The sequence below is a fragment of the Anser brachyrhynchus genome (assembly GCF_964034855.1).
Source record: "Anser brachyrhynchus genome assembly, chromosome: 1".
Taxonomy (NCBI): domain Eukaryota; kingdom Metazoa; phylum Chordata; class Aves; order Anseriformes; family Anatidae; genus Anser; species Anser brachyrhynchus.
The window spans coordinates 73,428,780-73,448,151 of record NC_137694.1 but is presented as its reverse complement, the minus strand read 5'-3'; the positions used below and the strand labels follow the sequence as shown (position 1 = coordinate 73,448,151).

Sequence of the window (19,372 nt, the reverse complement as noted above, 5' to 3'; positions counted from 1 at the left end):
AAACTTTCCCTAGCATCTGGAGCTGCCTTTACAGCAGTGTTTGCCTCTTTGGGCAAAAACTCCACACCTTCAAAGCACAAAGATGCAGGTCACTCCTGGGCTTCTTTGCCTATGCACTACAACAAATCAACAACACAGTACAATTCGTTAGGAAATGACAGCAGTAGAATGATGGGAGCTTCCAGGACTCTTTGGCACAGAAATATGGGATTTTTGCAGAACAAGAAATCTCCAAGTGTGGCAAGGTCTACTCCAATCTCCGAAGACCTTGGCTTCCTATCTATTTACCAGGCAATTAGTTGTAGTAATGCAGCCATGTATATGAGGCAGTTTGTGTGTTTTGTAACAGGCTGCCAAGCATCGTTGTGGAATATATACCGAATAAGACAGCATGAACTGATCTGAACAAGTCACCCGTGAAAATCCATCTGCTCGGCACCGACAGACCTGTCTCTGTTAAATGGGAAGAAAATCAAAGAAGTCAGGCATTTTCTGGAGCATGCAGAGAAGCCCTGTGGGAATGGTGCATCCCTAGTCCTGTCATATAGAGAAGCTGCAGAAGGGACAATGACATTAGCAACAGATTACATTATTAGCCTTGCCTAAAATATTTATATCCAAAATAATATTTAAAAGGGGACAAGCGTATTTAACACTGCAATTGTACTAAAAAGAAGAAGATTTTTTTCAGATATAATATGGTCTTTAGGATTATTGGCTACTGTAATTTTCATTGGCAGCAACTCCACAGGACAATGGTAAGAAAGTCCTCCAACATGAAATTCCAATTCCCTTCTCCCAGATACTATTAATTTTTTACAATTAGTACCTGCTACTCCTGGAATACACTCTGGAGCCCACATAAAAGGCAGCATAATGTCCAGTACCTATGACAACTAGACACCCACCGTGGCTGTAAAGCTGAAACAAAGCCCACTGCAATAAAGGGACAATGAACAGTTTTGTGCAAGAGGCAAAGTTCAGCTACAGACAGAAAAAATCAAATTAAAAAACGAAACAAAAAACTTGTTGCAATATTACTTTGAAATGTCTTGCCATAACCATTTCGGTATAATCAAAAGCCATATCAACAGAAATAACAGTAAACGATCTAAAAAGCTGACTTTACTTGCCACTGTCTCTAGATAAATCAGAACAGCAAAAAGGTATTTCAGTCTCCAGTATCTTTCAGAAGTTCCTTCAGATGTCCAAATGGGACAAGTCGCATGCCAACAGCAGTTTCTCATCTTTCCGTAATGTAATTACCCCAAAGAATCTGTTCATGGCTTTGGACTCTCTCTTCCATTTGTTGGCATGAGAAATGCTGGGTGATTAACCTCTCCTACTCACTCATGACCTGCAGGTGAGAAACTTTGCAGCCCACATCATCTCAAAGGGCAAGATTTACATTTAGCTTTGTCATCAACTTGGTTGATTTACTTCAAATAAATGCTACATGAATTCGTAGGCAAGGACATGGGAGGGTGTTTGCAGATGGAATAAGAACCTTAGAACAGCAGTGGATTACCCCCTCTTCCATCACCCAAGTTGCAGAATGGCTGATGACAGACAAAAGGTGCTGCTGTAACAGACACCGTTCCTACTCCAGCTTGTACTCATCAGGAGCACAGGGTTCACAGAGGGCTACCAATGTACATGCTTTTAAAATTGGAATGTAAACAAACAAAGTTTTGGCACATTTATCTGTAAATGGGAGACCCACTCATGTCAAAGTCATCCAGACTATGTTGCAAGAATAGCTCCTGTATTTCCTGTCCTGAAGAAGCTTTGCTGCTTTGAACAAGCAGTTGAACTTGTTGCAGAATGTCCTCTCCCTTTTCTTTTCTTGCATGTATTTAGGACTTCAGGATAACGGCAATCACCTCATGTGAATGTGGGATCACCAGACAGATTCTATCTTAGAGCAAACTAGCTATATGCATAAAAAGGTGTAAGGTTACTGATATAATAGTGCATATAATGGGTGGAAAAAATTCAACATTTAGTTTAAGGAAATGGCACTTGCAGAACACATCAACTTCCTTCCTACTCCCACCCATCTTTCAAATGTATTGGCCAACTTCAAATAAATTTCACAGAGGTCTCAAGAATCATATCATCACAACAATCAGCAGTGAGACAACCCCATGCTTTTACTATTGGTGCAGAAGGGCCAGGGAAACTTGTCCTTTTTCTAACTTTTCAGCAGCCATTTGCTGTGAACCACCAAGAAAAGGTGAAGGCTACCTTTTGCTCTGGTAGCAACCAAGAAAAGCATATAGAAAAAGGACATATACAGTTAAGAGGCATGGGACATTGCTGGTGGGACATTGGGGGCAGAGATCAACTGTACTCTGGAGACTGGAGGGGCCCAGGGAAGGGACAAGAGGAGAAGCAAGTGTAGCTGAGGGAGATTTTTTTGAGAGACCAGATATATAGTGACCCGGCTATATTATTCTGCAGCTCACCGACCAGTTTATTTTAGAACTTTATATTTAATGGGAATGAAATTCTCACCCATTGAAGTTAAAAGCAAAAAAAAAAAAAAAAAAAGGCAAGGAAAAAAAAGGCAAAATTCTCCAAAATTCTCATTAACTTCAGAGGATCTGGGACTTCACCTCAAAATTTTCCCAGTATTTGTAATGTCTACCCACATGCTTCAGGGTGTATTTGACACCTGTGTCTCTACATGAGTTTAAATTGCAATGTTTAAAAAAAATAGGCAAAGCACTGTAACTGTGATCAGATTCCAAAGAGGAATAGCTACATATAACATTCATTAATACGAAGATTCACCACACATGGCCTTTTCTTTAGGACCAAATTTAGTTGCTAGATTTATCATCCTATTTGCAGTCATGTCACTAAAAGCTGCAGACCTCACAAAATTTATTACTCTTCACATAAGGAATATATAAAGCAACAGTAAGGATTACAAAGAAGGTAATAAGTGCTGGGGAAGCTAAAAATAAAACATTTGATTGTATAAGAAGTTTCTGTTTGGTACAAAAATAAAGGTCAGTAAAATATTGCATGGTAAAATAAATTTATATTTTGATGTCACCTAAAGGTTCCACTTGCAATTAGGAAACTGGACAGATGCATTTGCGAAATCCCTCCTTAAATCCTTCCAGGAACACCATGACTATGAACTAGATGGCTTGGGAACCTTTTCTTGGGCTAACCAAGACTTTTTCAGGGAGAAAGCCTCACACACCTGTTATGGCCAGCAAAGCTGAGCTCTGCACCCTACCCCGTTAGTGTTCTGACTATAGTGCTGAAGCGCTTTTTAAGACACAGGATAAAGGGAAGTCAGGATATAAAACCATCATGGGTCATTTATCTTGATTCCTAAGGAGAGGCTTCTTCTGTCTCCCATTTTGTCCCCTTGGAAATCATCTGAACAATAAGATTTCTAGTATTTCTGTTCAGAATGGTTCCACAAACAAAGCTCTGAGCAAGATATGCTAAAACCTGCTCTTGCACCATCTCATTACACAACCTTCTTGTACCTTCCACTGACTAAACTGCAGTGGCACAGAAAGGTTGAGGCTGGAGGATAACAAAAAGGAAACTGTACCTACAGGTTGGTTGACTCATCACAGTCACTCTTCACCGAGAAACCTCAGTGCTAGTCCAAGCTTGAAAACAGCAAAGTCAACTTACATGCAGCCTTTATTCCCCTCACATTTCCTTTCTTCTTGATACTCAGTTCTGCAAAGCTGTTCTCGCTACTTACATGGGTTTCAGTGCTGCTGTAATTCCCTAGAACCTAATTGTTCTCCCGTCATTTATTGATCTGGTTGCAGATGACAGCTTAATGGCACAAGACTGCCCTAAAGTCAACATCTTAGTTTATCTTAAAATGAGAAGTCCTGATTTGTGGAGTCCTGACCCCTGAAATTCAAGTTTTATTACAGTGCTCTTTATTCCAATCCCTTTCAGAAAGGATGATGCACAGTCGTGAACATCACCCCACTTTGACTTGTTGGCATCATCTCCTTCTAAGTAACTGTGCTCCTGGGGGAGGAACTGAATTTGTTCTACGACTGTTTCCGAACTGAATGGCAAACCTTGAAGTCAGATCCCACTTACTTCCGATGAGACGAGAGCAAAAGGCACAGAGGATATGTTTTCTAAATAGATTCTTGTTTTCTTTTTTGATTCTTACATAAGTTTATATCTTGATAGTAAAGAAAACACCTTAAAATTGATTATAGCTCTTGTAACAAATAATTCTTAATCACAAGAAATTCCTACCAAATGTATTCGTTTTTCTGATTTTCAATAAGCACAAGAGATTCTAGATTGGCATGTCATAATCAGAAAACAAGGACTTAACAAGCCTATACACCTTAGTGTTTCTGTTATCTGCATAGTGTATATGAAGAAGCTTAATCTGAAGTGGTAGTAAGAATGAGTAAATTATGAGACTGAAAACAGCTAACGGGACACACACACCTGAAAGTTGACTTCAACCAAGCATGATTCCTGTAAAAAATCAAAGTCCATTTCTGTCTTTGCAATCCTAGTAATAGCAAAAGCATTATAAATATATCTGAAAGAGGTATAGATAGAACTAAGCACATATGTATATTGTTATATATATTAAAAAAATATATAATAGATCTAAAAATAAAAAACTGCAAAGTGTTCAAATTGCCGGAACAGTCTTAATGCTTGATTATGTCTGTCAAACACACGAGTGGAAAACAACAACCTGAAAATCATGAGACACGCGGAGTGTGGAAAATGTATTTCCCCAGCATAGCTTCGGCACCAAGAAAGCCATTGTAACTGTTCCTAAGCAAGTCAAGGCTGGAATTAAAAACACACTGACTAGAATCAGAAAGGCAAGAAATCGTTATATTTGAGATAATGACAAAATAATCCTAGCTGCTACCTGACACTAATACTCTGTGAATTACATCAACTTTCATTCCCAGGCTTGAATGTTTTATAAATCTCCTAAATCAACATTCAAGAGCTGAAAGACTAGATACCAGCATGACTATTTAAGCATTATCAACTGTGGCCCCAGACTACGGAGTAACTGATATTTTCAGATGCAACAGTTTGCTCATTGCTGTCTTATTACTCTATTTGCCAGCCTTTCTGAAGTCCTCCACAGAAAAGCACGAGTGCCTGAAGCAACACATGGTGCGCCACATGCAGAATACAGTCGGCAAAACAAGAGTAGACATGCTTCATCATTAACTAAGGCAGCAAAGATGCAGGAGAAGGAAGATTACAAAATGTTAATAAATCATTGCATTTTCAAACCATCTCAGTTGGATGTGGAAATGTATAAACTGGGTTACTGAAGAGAAAACAGATGAAAAAAAGTGGTAGAGTAGGCATTTAAGTTCTAATCACTAGTGTCATTAGAGACTTGATTATGATATTCCAGAGCTTCAGTTCAATTGTACATTAATACAAGTTTGAACACCAAAACCAGACATTTTCACACCTCTCATGAGCAAGCCAACACGGACTGTGTAACCCGCAAACACAGTTAAGTCAAACACACTAAGTGCTCTGCTGAAGAAGTAGCCTGATGAGGCTTTCAGGGAGCTCCAAGCAGATACTTGCACCTTTTTCAGGGTGAGCAACCCAGCCTAGCAGTGTTCATCTGTCCCTCAGACCCCTGGTGCCTCAAACATGCTGCTTTTTGTGACACTGAATTACTCATTACAATATTATCAGTTGGGGAAACTGGGTCTAGGCTTCTGTTCTTCCTGATTAAATTTCTCCCTGTCACACAGAGAGCACCTTCTCAGCCACAAGACTCAGCATTGCCACATTTCAATGTAATTCATATTAAATTAACCTCTGATCCTTGCTTTCTTGTCACCCAATTTAAATTCTTACAAAGAGTTCTTTGGATACATGAATCAATGGAAAAGCAATTCACCAGAAATGCCCCTGCAGCCCACACCCCATTTCTGAGTTAGGAGTTTACTGACTGTGATACCAGGAAGGTATTTCAGCTGCATGCTTGCTTTGTCTCAGACACAAATTGACTCAAGGAAAAGGACAGAAAGTGAAAGCATCTCCAAGCCTAATACTCATTAGCCTGCCAGATATGTCACAAGCATGTCCTAGGTCACAGACAGCTGGATTCAGTTTGCACAGGAAAAATGCCATTACGCTCATCGTATCATTATTTTTTTTTTTTTTTTTTTTTTTGCCAAGCAGCCTGTCATATCGCACACAGGATATGGAGATGGTCTTCAAAAAAATGTAATATGAGCAGAGGCTAGCAAATAGCAACTCCTTTATGTTCATGTATTTATACAACCAAACATTAGCAAAACACAGGAATTGGGGAGAGTTAGTTGTACAAGAAAAGCCAAATCTTTGCATTTCAGACGTTGAGTCCCTTACAGAAAATTGTAGTATCAACCCGATAACACCAGCATTCCTCTTTCATGTTTCAAAATGAGAGCAATATGTTTACGTTCTCCTTTTCTGCAGAAGCCACTCTTCCTACTCACTGCAACACCTCCAAGAGCTTAGCAAAAAGCTGAGGCAGAACAGTTGTCTCTCTGTATTGACTTGCACGTCATAATCATTGTTTGTACCTGCATACTATCCATGCACGAGAAGAGAATTTATTGGCAAATAAGATACAGAATTTGGCCATTTGCTTTCCCGTTTTGTATTCAAATGGTGATGTGGACCAGCCACAAAGCGTACCAAGTAGCTCTTCAGGGGACATCCTATTTACTTACAGTGTTCACAAAGCACTGGTCTGAGAGGTACAATAGGGACAGGAATGGGAGATTTTTTATCACCTTTCATTTCTGCTGGGTGCTGAGTTCAGATTGTTGAATCTTCCAGCCAGACAGATGGTTAAAGTGAATTAGAGATGCAGCTAAGAAATGCTGTGAATTTCAGTGGGAGTCATGTGCCTAAAGTCATTTAGTTTCAGAAACTCACTGGTCTCCCAACACAGCCAGTATTTGTTGTGTCAGAGGTCCAGATGCACACAAACATGTAAACCATTGCTCCTGTTCACTTCTGTTTCTGAAGCTGCAGCCACAACATCAGTAGCTTAAGCTCTGTGAAGATTTAACAGCCTGAATGATTACCACATGCATTTGGCAGCAACTTCACTCCTCCATATTTATAGGACGCTGAAGAAAACAGGATCTACTCCAAAATCCAGGCACACTCAGAACATATACTGACAGTGTCCTGCATACATCTTTTTATAACTCTGCCCTGTAAATACAGTACCCTTGTCAGGTGACAAAGCAAGATGCCAGACTGAAGGCACTAATACAAACTAGCTCTGTTGATACACCATTCTTTGAGAAAAATCCTTACTCAGCCGTTGTCTCTGCTAACAACATACTAGTATTTTTCTTAATCCCCATGAGAAAGTAAAGCTTCTTTCTACAGAAAGATCAGAAGTTTGCAACTGTAACAAAGCATAATCCTTTATTGCATGGGGAAGAGGCAGAGATACTAAATCTTGATCTAATGCCATTTTAAAATCAGAATCCCAAGTCCAACTGCTTTAACCTCTTAAAGCTGTGGCTTTTGGTAATGTACAGAACCCTTTGTAAGGGAGGATCAGGGCCTGCATTCTCCAGTCAGTCATATCAGCTAGTGTGTGAGGCAGCAGCAAAAAGGATTTTTCTAATTTTTACTTAATAGCACATAAAAAGCCACAAGTTAAAGGGATTCCACCTTAAAAAACAACTACTAAATCACTTAACCTTGAGAAGAACTATGCTCCACATTGTCCTGCCTTCACCAATCCTGACATACAGGGTCTGTGATTTTGCTTAAAGACAGAGAGAAAAATTATCTTCTAAACTTGGCAAGAAAAACTGCTGGACTGTTACTGGGAAATGCCAAGAAAAAAAGGACACTTCACTGGGATCCAGGAGTCTGTAATGGATGTAACCTAGAATTAGATACGGCATAGGCCATATTAAGGGCTTAATTGCTGTTTCACCTGGATATATGCAACTTAGAAATTGAAGTGGAAAACAGAAGCAAATGTAAAGACCCTTACACTAAGGAGTCTATGAAGTAGGTCATTTAAAAGGCTCTTTAAAATGAAATTTCAGATGATAGGGAAGCTTATCATCATCTACCAATACTGGCACAAGATTATGAGTTGTATTACTTCAAGCTGTTCTCATTACTCAAGCTGAATTCAAAGCCCTTCTCATTCAGCCTTAAAATTGAACCGAGCCTCTCACTAATCTTGCTCCTAATATTTTTTCTCTGCTTACCTCTGCTACATTTTAATTCAAATGTTATTGCTGACACTCTCCAGCTCCACTAAGCATAGGGGAAAAAACATAAGCAGGAATGACTTTTAAATCACACAGGACAGACATCAAAACCGTCAAGAGAGTAATAAATCAACACTTGTTTCTTGCTGACATGAATCATCACACCGTAGTGTATATGAACATGCTGTGTGAGCTTATCATGTCAGAAGCCAAACATCACTATTGGTGTTTAAACAGCCCTTCTCCTCTCAATCTGTTTTCACCATCATTGTTATCAGTCCTACAGGAGACTACTGTGCTCAAAGCTCTGCAGGTCTTATTTTTATGAATGTAAATGAATACTGAGATATCACAGGACAATGATTCACCTCACATGTCTCTCTGCCAGCATTCTTCAGTCAAAATCTACAGAAGCCAGGCAAACGAGGAGCAAATACATGTCTACAGAAAAAAATAAAATGAACCTTCTTTACTCTATGCTGAAGCTACATAGACCCAATTCTACAAATACCTAACAGTCAGGCTTCTGTGCAACCAGTGGAGAAATCATTTCCACTGATGGTGATCGCCACTGACAGTTCAACACCATCTCAACACAAGGGGTAGCCCATGGTGTAGCTCTTGTACCTCTTCAAGGTTCCAAGCAAACTCAAACTTCTCCCATTCTCCACTTTTCCCATCTACCTCTGGGGATGTAAATGAGAGCACACAATTTGGTGGGTGGCAGGGATACTTGGAAGTTCTTTTTGAGATTCTAAAAAACAATTGTTCTCTGGCTTTTTCCCCCTTTTAATGATAAAACTTTGGTGTTTTGATACCCATCTTTCAAGAAAGAGCCGACAAAACTACAAAGCTTAATCAAAACCTGTCTAGTTATAATTCAAAGAGTAGGGGTAGTCCAGTGTCTCACTGCACAGAACAGGCACAAAAATCAGATACAAGAGCAGCTGGAGCTGCAGAGCAATCAGTTAAAATAAAACAGAAGGAGAGCTACACAAATATCAAAGAACCACAAAACTGAAGTTTCACAAACTTCAGAACTTCAGATTGAAGTAAAGTACTTCAGTCACAGGAAAGGCTCATTTCTTGGAAGCTGAGCAAAATGCAAACAGTCAAGGGAGATTTACAAAACACTATGTCCTATAATGCATGCTCCCCAAGTCAGTTGTTATGGCAAGCAATTCACTAATGCTGATTTTGTAATAACTACCACTTAGGAAAAAACTCACAAATCAAAATTATTTATGAGGCTTAAATAAAGCTCTGAGAGCAAATGCAAGGGTTATTTCACTTTTGCCTCTCCAAGGGAGGTTCAAACACTTTAAATTGATTAATAAATTAAACAGAGATTGATCAGGGGTCTGAGAATGAATTTTAAGCAATCACATTTCCTCTGAGGTTCGCCTGTCTTGTTGGGAAGAACAAGAGGTTAAATGATCCATGCTTTTATTAGGCTAAATAAAGCCACAATGTTGTTTGATGTGAAACAGGAATTTGTAGTCATCCAAATGACTTAGGATCAAAGTTTCCTCCAAAAGTCTTAAAAGTGCAAGTGTGCTATCCTGAATTTGTAGCCGAAGACTACTAAACTACCAATCTGACAGCAAAAGATCGATATTTTACCATCTTCTCCTTACTGGTTGCCATGACCGAACATGGGGAAGTGGGGTAAAGAGAAGATAATCCTGTCTATTTCCTATCTCTCCAACAAAACCTTTGGAAAGTCTTTTAGAATCCCATTTTCAGGGGAGTTGACAATTACAGTTCCTTGTATGGTCAAATTTTAACCTGAAGAACTTGGGTATACCCAGTTTAAGAAAAAACAAGTAACTCACATACACCATACACATACATCTGTGACTCAACATCAGTGTGCACTATTTACATATGTCAGGAACTTAACCCCAGACTCTTCTTCCCCCAATTACCTTCCTTCTTTCAATCCTCTACAGTCATCTGTTTTATTCCCAATAAAATTATAATTTCTCTTGCTTCTGTTTCCCCCAACTAAGGTGAAAACTGCCACAACATGCTGAGAAGTTTCTCTAATCTTTAACTGAAAAATACCCATGCAGCAGCATTAGGCTTCCTGATTATACGCTTTCAGGAAACAGTACTTCTATAGGAGTGCAAATTGTCTTAAATGTAGATTATATATGTGAAAGTACAGTATTTTCTCCACTGTTTGTCACTACTGCATCCCAGTTCTAGGAGTCTGCTTGTATTCTGCTACTGACTACTTAGCAGCTGTTTATTTCAAATACTCTGGTATCCTAGGAAGCCTTTTTCTAGAAACACTTTAGAAACCATCTTCCTCCTCCTTTTTCTCTCCTTTCTATAGATTTAAACTCTCCATTTATACAGTATCATCAATGAAAAGGGAAACAAAAATCAGTGTGGATGTCCTCCTTTTCCCCTAAATGCAGGGAGACCATCATAAAAGCTTCCAAAAATGTGCAAACTCGCTTATCTCGCCAAGTCGGTGATAGTGAAGGTCACAAACTGCAGCAGACGTTCACAGTGTTAACCACAGTATTTCCCTGTGTGCCTACTTTACATGATTTCTCATGCTGGGCAGATCTGGAGGCTCCCCATCATCAGTTTGCAATTCTTCCAATGTGGTAGGTACTCCAAAACACCAAACCCCACATTACTTTAAATTTCCCAGATTAAAATATATAACTACTCACTCACCTTTTTCCCCTCTGTACTATCCCCACTGACATAGGACAGTTTTCGACGGACATAGAAGAGCATATCATCTTGCCGGGGGGCCCATTTCTCCATAAAATATGTTGAAAACATCCAAGTCCAGAACACGATACGGTCATCTTTGAAACACCCTAAGAGGCATAAAAGAAAGGAGAAATAAGAGTCATGGAACTACCATGTCACATTTGATTGTGCCTAATATGACACCCAATGTCTTTGCATAGTGCAGTCAAGCCCAACCACAGGAGAAACATTCTTGTACAGCTCATGGTAAGATCTTCTAAGTTGTACAGCACAGCCACCATTTGGCATGAATGCAGAACCCATCTTTGGCCACTGTCAACCAAAATTGCCCTCTTCCAACAAATCTGCTCCCCTGCATAACAAAAACAGACCAGGGCCAATGAGTATATCCTGCTTATGCCTGTGTCACTCAGATAGGACCAGTAAATTGAGTCAGAATTTGTCAGAGATGCACTCAAGGAATGGTCTCAAAGGCGTGTTGTGCCAATATAGGCTCCAGTTAATGACATGAACCCATCAGCTGCCAAGAGGTTTGTTGTACGCTCTGAGAAGTACTGACAATCCTTCAGAAACTAGCAGCTGTTACCTTTATTAAACCAATACACAGGAACAAGAATGTACCTGTGCAGGAGCTACTGTAACTCACCCTCTGACTAGAAACAAAACCCAGGTCTTCCTCAACAAAGCAAAGCATTTTGCAGTTGTGAATCCCAATCAAAGAAGAGAAGGGGAAAAACGAGAAAGGAAGATGCAATGAAGTCTTGCTCAAGGAGGGAGACAAAGTACAACAGCATCAGCAATAGCATGGCATTGGCCTCTCACCAGGAAAAGGAAGCACAGTAGAGGCAACATAACATTTTGTGCAACTCTTCAGCATAGTTAGCTATAATAAAAACAGAAAAGATGCTGCATGTTTTCCATGCTAAAATGCCAATTCAAGTCCATACGTTACACAGACAAGCAGAGAAGCCAGTACTGCTCCTGGTGACATGAGAGCTGAAATTCTCCAGTGCTCCTCAGTCCTGCTGGAGGCTCCTTCATGGAGTCACTGGACCCCCTCCCCTGGAGCCCTGCTGGGAGATAACTATGGCTGTTAGAAAATCTGTTTTGAAATCTGTGAGGAGAATGACACTAAAAAAAACTACATTGCTGAGAAACAGTAAAAACCTGAAATGGGTGATGGATGGCAGGGATATGTACAGGACAAGCACATGTGTGTGTACACATGCAGCTGTCAGCACAGCCTCCAGACCAGATATCCTTTACAGTTGCTTATTTCCCTAAAAGCTATATGCTGGCTGCCAGATTTGTACACATATGTCACTCCCCAGCCCTCGGCTACTATTCCTGTCTGTTTCCCTCTCAGCGGTACATTGAGCATATTAAGTATTTCTGCAGGGAGACAAGTCTTGAATAAGTGACATTTATTTATGGTGGTATCTGAATTAAGCTTTAGAAGATTTCCCAGTCAATTGCAAAGAAAGCTGACATATCATAACAATGAACATGATTTTTCTTAGATAATGGTGGCCAACTTCAGGGCTTTATGAAGGAAATCAATCAATGTTTTAATCCACAAGTGTAACTCAGCACATTTTCCTACTTCATTATGTGTGCAATATTTGCAAGCCAAATCTTTCTTCCGATCTTTAATTACTGTGGTGGGCAGGAAGTTAGACTTCCAAATTTTTTTAGCAGACAAATGGGCAATTGAAATAAAAATTTTATGTCTTTCCAGCTAAATCCAAAGGCAATATTGAAAACAAAATGAAATTCCACCAATGGAACATACACAGAATAAAAGGATGGTATTTGAAAATATGCACATAGTTGACTGTATCTGGGAAAAAACAGTAACGAAAAGGCTGTGAGAGAAGAGGAAGAAGACAAGATTGAGAGTTTCCAGTGCACGTTAATTTCAGGCCAAGCTGCAATCGCTTTATTTGCATAGCTGTGCTGAAGTCATTGTGATTAGTTAAGCCAGCACAGAACATAATGTGCAATTGTGAATAAAATCTGCACTGTATTTGAGTTCTAACTATTTTTACCAGCAGAGAAAGGGAACCAAGCATTGGAAAGATCAGATCCAGGATGCTGTGCTCCTTCTCCATCTGAAGCCCTCCCTTGGGCACAAGTGAACAGGACTGTATGGCAAACAGTTGTATTTGGAAGCCTACAGCACAAGAGGAGACTCAAATGTGTTCAGACTCCCAGAACAAGGCTGAAAAAAGACGAGATTATCATCACTCAGTATATTCACTGATAAACACTAGGAAGAGAGAAGAGCTACTCAGATTTAAAGATGTACTGCTGACACAGGGATGAATTGGTCTGAAGTACCCACCCACCAAATGTAAGCTGGAAATGAGAAATAGATTCTAAAGCATTCAAGGCATAAGGTTCAGGAACAACCTCTTAAGTAGGAATAGTGAAGGCAAAAATCCCTACAGCTGGAAACAGAAGAGCTTGACTTGTTTAAGAAGGTTGTACTAGTGACACCAGAGGACATCATGACCCAGTCCTACCTCTATATTTAGCAAAGAGTAGGAAATAGGGCATGCATTCATCGTGATTCATTAACAGTCTTAAAGAAACTTATTAAATCTCAAGGGTTTCGAGTACCTGAATTCCCAGCCTTATTTAAAGGAGTGGGATGGGAGGCAGAGGCAGTGAGATGAGGCAATGGGGAAAGATGTTTGCCCTGAACTCACATGGAGTTTTAAGAAAATCAAAAGAAAAAAAAACATCTATGGATTTTAAGAATCATCTCTGAAAAAGTCCTAGTGTTCAGAAGCATACTTTAGTTTTGCTTCAGACACAGACAAGCAAAATATGTCTAGGCAATACACTCCTAAATTTTTACAGAAAAGTTTTTTTTTATCAGTGGGAAATATTTATTTTTCCCTTAAGAGAAGAAAAATCAACAAGTTAACTAAATCCAGCATTATAAATGAGGGCTAAATCATTTTCTGATTCTGGTTGTACCTACAAAATTCTGAGAAGCTGTCATACAAGCTGCTGATGTGCTTTTCACAATAACATACAAGAGTTAATATGTTTTTTTCTGAATAATTTATGGGTGGTTATAACAGCCCATTAATATTGGCAGGAGAATGGTAGAACAGAGGAAGATACCAGGACTTCGTATGCGCTCCTGCCCTTGCTGGAGAACACAGGACAAACTAATTCAATGTATTTATCTATCATTAGTCTAAACAGAAAACCGGGGGACAGAAGTGCTGCAGCATAATGCAGGGGAAAAAACTGACTGTCCTTACAGCAATGTTGGACAGCCATCAGTTCAAAACCCTACCTGCAACAGATCAGAATGAAGTTGTCCTCCAAAGTTCAGAGATATTTTCAGAACTACTGTTATAATTAAGAATGACCTGAGGATGTTCTAGCTGTTCTGACTGTGGTGACTAGAGGACTTTTCTTGAAGCCAAAAAGAGCCAAACCACAGCAGTACAGCTGCTTTTATTAAATTTTAGTAGAAGTAGGAAGGATGGGGAGCAGCACATAAGAAGAATTAGCCTTTACAATCTACTATTAAATGGCATTAACTTTGAAAAGGAAGCAAGAAAATTTGTAATTGCAATCCAGACTTCTTAAAGCTTTACAGAGAAAAAACAACAAACCAAAAATCAATTTCAATTTGAAGCCAGAAACTGACAGATCCAATCGATCCATTCAATCTTGTCTTCAACTATTAGATCTTCAAAGCAAGGCGCACCCTTACAGATATTTTGGTAATTTACAGCGTATCACTTGAAGCCTTCCAGCTCTGCCAAGAAGCAGCTTAGACACTGCTTTTAAAATTGTTTTGGGTAATGAAGTGGCCAGGCAGGCAAAATTCTCCTTTTCAATACAGAGGAGAAAGCACAGGACTTAATTTTTCAGACTTTGTCACAGTACCCTGTTGAGAAGCCTCAACTGCACTTGAGATGGTAGGGCTCAGAGGGATTCTGGCCACCGTACAGGACATCCACCAGAGCAGTGGGCATATTCAGCTCTCAGCTGGTTTGCTGCCCTTAACTCTGTTATACTTGATACTACTCCTAACCACTTGGCAAGGGCTGAGATCAAAAAGAGTCCAGTTTTAAATAGCCCAGACAATCCTGTGTTGGCAGTAACTTTCTATCACGTCAGTCCATCACTGGTTTGCACAGCTCTCAGCAGATGATGTGCATGTACACACACACGGGACTGTTAAACTGACAGGCACTTAATGAAACACCTGACACTTAAAATCCCTGAAGGCTTTGACTTCAGTATTTGGGGAGTCTTTTCAAAATGCTAACAGTTTTATTTTTGCTAGAGGAGAATTCAAACCTTCTGCAACACAAGAATTAGATAGTATATGCACAGGATTCAAATTCCATCTCTAGTTGAGAGTATGTAGCCAGGCAGCTTCTGAAAACACTTCTCCCCCAGCGAATTCTGCTTCTAAATGAATAAAATAGAATTAAGAGTCAAGAGTATAAATCTCAATACACTAAAAGTTGATTATATAATTATGAGACCTTTGTAATGAATAAATCCTAATTACAACAATTTACTGTAATGATTCATTTACATGGATTTTATCCTCATTACAAACAAGATTTATGCCAGCTGCTATGAAATAAATAAATCTTTCTTTTTACCTATTAGATTTTTATATTGAGCATTAATTTCAGGGAACTGACTCCAGATCCAGATAATAAGTTAGATTTTATTTTTTATTTTTTTAAACTAATGTTTTCAAAAAAAATCAGTGGATTAAAAAGAAGTGTCAGCATATTATTTTGCTTTGAAGGAACTGGAAAAAAAAATCACATTCTGTGGCTAATCTTTTTCATCATGTAGCATTCAAAGCTTAGAGAAACAATGATTTCAGCTAGACAGGGTTTCCTACACTTTATTCCTCTCGTCTGCCATGAACTACTCTTATCTGTGAAACATCATAAAACTCGTTTCATTCAATTCTGTCACAGTGCCATTGTCTGTAAAATGAGCATCCTTAGATGTTTAGGGGTTAATTAAATGCTCATGACAATCTTTGCAACTCTAGAACAGAAAACAAATGAGTTCTGAGCAATCCACATTGTATGTAATTCAATTTTGTTCTGATTTCAGCCAAGTATTCTGCAAAGATAATATGAGAAGTGCTTCACATAGATTAAGTTACATAGTTAAAGATATTAAAAAGTTGTAGTTACAACTGCATAAAATCAGAATGGGTGTCCCCTGTCCCATGACAGTTTCCAGCTAGCCAGATCGTTACAAAATCAGGAGTTCAGCCTTCTCCCCATGCATACATAAAATGCCAACAGTTAAACCCTTGAGTTTGGCCTTATTTAAACATGGACTACCACCAAACTTGCAGTTCACTAGCACCACCCCACTGTTCCCAACCAGGCACTGCAGAGTGTACATTATCAACTGAGAGCTCCCCACAGCAAATCCTTGCAGCACATTCATATCTCATAAATACTTGTGCCGTGAAATGAGCACTTCCACTGATGCCAGCTGTAATGACAGAGCACTGTGAGAAGCATGTTTTTGCAAGCACAGAAGTCCTCAATCTGTCAGAAAAGACAATATATACTTTCAACATAAGTTTCTTTTGGCAGACCTCTAGCTAGAAAAAGACGACGTCGTGGTAACAGCAGCGATAGGGATGAGCCAGACACCACAGATTAAACATCCTACTCTGCCATGGACACAGCCTTCCTCTTTCCTTACCCTAAAATGGAGGTAACTGTTCCCCTACCCCACCACATGTCGCATGCATTAAGGTCATACAAAGAGGAGAAGCAGAACATAATTAGAGACAAGAAAAAAGCTGTAACAAATAATACACTCCATGCTTCTTTACTAACAGATAGTAATTTACAAGGAGGATAGATGGAAGCTAGTTCAGAAATGAATGAAGATAGTCTAAATCAAATAGAAATGTTGCTACTCTTCCATTAAAAAGTGCTCAAAAAGTAAGGAATATATTCTCTTATCATGCTTTCCAACTCACACACATGTATACATGTATTACAGACTTCTTACAGTGAAACTTGTTTTAACTTTGGTTTCATAGTGCATCTGTAAAGGAGGCAACAAAACTTAAGCTTTGAGCACTAGGTCATCAAGACTGAAAAGTTATGAAAGAACAGATCAATTATTTTTACAGCTGCTGTGCCATATTTACTTATTTCCCAATAGATGATAGCACATCTCTCTCATTTTTCAACCTTCTTTAAGGACAGGCATCGCTATGATCGCCAGAATCATTATGTGGTTTCAGTACACACCTCAAATTCAAAGCTTGCTGTGACCAAATAATTAACTGACAGGCCCATAATAGCATGAGCCAGAAGCTGCTACTTCTATCAAATACAAACCTGGTCCTTTGAGAGGAGAAGGAAAGAAACACATTACTATGCTCAGGAGTAGACTACAAAAACTTCCATGAAGGTCTGTGAACAATTCCATAAATAACAGGTCCAAAACACTTAGATTGAGAGAAACTGAGCTCACTTTTAATTGATAACTTCAATTTCCTAAAGCACAGAAATGGCTCAGAGCTGACTACATATAAATTACACAGAACAAAAACGACAGTGGACAAATGCAATTATATTATAAAAATCAAACACAGTTTGCCCTTCCCAGTGACAGCTTACTTCCTACACCACAGAGCTTTAAAACTCTCTTTGAAGTCAAGCCATGGTTGCAGCAATACAACTTCATGGTCTGTATTGGTAAAATGTCTGCCAATCACATCACATGCCTATCCTACCCTCTGCTTGCAAAGTGATGGAATTCACCCTGGAAAAAAAAAAAAAAAAGGAAGGAAAACGTCAGAATAAAACCCTTTTTTATTCTAAGCATCAAAATACAACCTTAAAGCATATTTGACATTCAACAGTGATGACCCTTCACTGCACCTATGCTCCTCCTGACTGCTTAGAATCAGAATATCCTGAGTTGGAAGGGACCCACAAGGATCATGGAGGCCAACTCCTGGCTCCACACAGGACCCAAAAGCCAGACCCTATGTCTGAGAGCAGTGTCCAAATAAATGCTTCTTGAACTCCATCAGGCTCGGTACTGTGACCACTGCCCTGGGGAGCCTGTCCCAGTGCCCAGCCACTCTCTGGGTGCAGAGCCTTTTCCTAACACCCAGCCTGACCCTCCCTGTCCCATCTCCATGCTGTTCCCTCAGGTCCTGTCACTGTCCCCGGGGAGCAGAACTCAGCATCTGCTCCTCCGCTCCCCTCATGGGGAAGCTGCAGGCTGCCATGAGGCCTCCCCTCAGCCTGCTCTGCGCTGAACAAGTCAAGGGTCCTGAGCTGCTCCTCGCACATCTTGATCTCTTGATTTGCTCCTCCCCTCTTAGATCCCACTCTAATCCTAATACAACACTTTTATTCATATAATTAGATACAGACTTCATCTAGATTCTGAAGCCTTCTCTTCTACCCACAGAAGCTGTACTACAATCAGAGTAATGCATCACTGTGTCATGGGACATCTGTTGCAGATTGTTTTTAGGAAGTATAGATTCCCTGCACCATAACCATACCGTTACCTAACCTTTGTCTCTTTCACTGGGGGAAGTAGATTCGTGCAATAAATGTTATGATAAAAGGCTTTGGTTTCAACATAGCATGATTTCCAAACACCCAAACAGCAGACACTTCACAGATAGTTTATCTTTGTAATCATGATCTTGTACCTTCTTTAACACAGCGTGCATGTCAACTACAACCAGCTCCATGTCTCCCTAAAAAATTTGAAATGGCATATTCATATTGCAACATCATTGTGATCATCATAAACAAGTTCTTCCTTTCTGCCTAGGAGAGAAAATAATTCACGCAAATTAAACTTTCACAATATTTCCCTAGGTCATCAGGAGCACATATCCTTCCCAATTCAAAATCATCCATGAATAACTGTAATGTCTCAAAATGTACCTTATCAAAATACCCAGCAGAATTAAGAGAGATGAAACTCAGACTACCTATCTATCACTTGTTAAAAGTTCCTTGTTTTTTCTCTCCTTCTTTAAGCTGATAACGTGTGAGCTGATCTTGATGAGGATATACTACAAAGAGTGACACTGCACATTTCAAAAGCTAACTTTGCTGGCTCTGGAAAAACACATTGCAAAAGAGCTATCTAGAGCAAAAATGTTCCTTGAAGTCAAAATTCCCCTTGCAGCTTACAGGAAACTTGTGCATTGTCACAGAAATGGATTAGCAATACCAGACCCTGTTTATTGTAGCTGGTGGTAAATATACAATTTCCAGGACAATGACTGTGGAAAAACACAACAAACTTTAGAGTACAGCCAAAATATTCTCCAGATGGTTTTGTGACAGACAACCATTTGCATATTG

General features: G+C 39.5%; 1 protein-coding gene across 7 annotated transcripts in view; it reads right to left on the bottom strand.

Annotated features, from left to right (window-relative positions):
* The window catches only part of KIAA0930, a 76,122-nt gene that overhangs the window by 29,084 nt on the left and 27,666 nt on the right, over nucleotides 1-19,372 (bottom strand). For 3 of the 7 annotated variants that reach the window (XM_080555981.1, XM_080555982.1, XM_080555983.1), the window contains exon 2: nucleotides 10,950-11,098. In XM_080555981.1, coding sequence (XP_080412107.1) covers nucleotides 10,950-11,098 — 149 coding nt within the window. Of the gene's footprint in view, nucleotides 1-10,949; nucleotides 11,099-13,039; nucleotides 13,213-17,650; nucleotides 17,770-19,372 lie in introns of those variants that run through there. The other 4 variants (XM_080555979.1, XM_080555980.1, XM_080555985.1 and 1 more) reach the window with 3 other exon arrangements.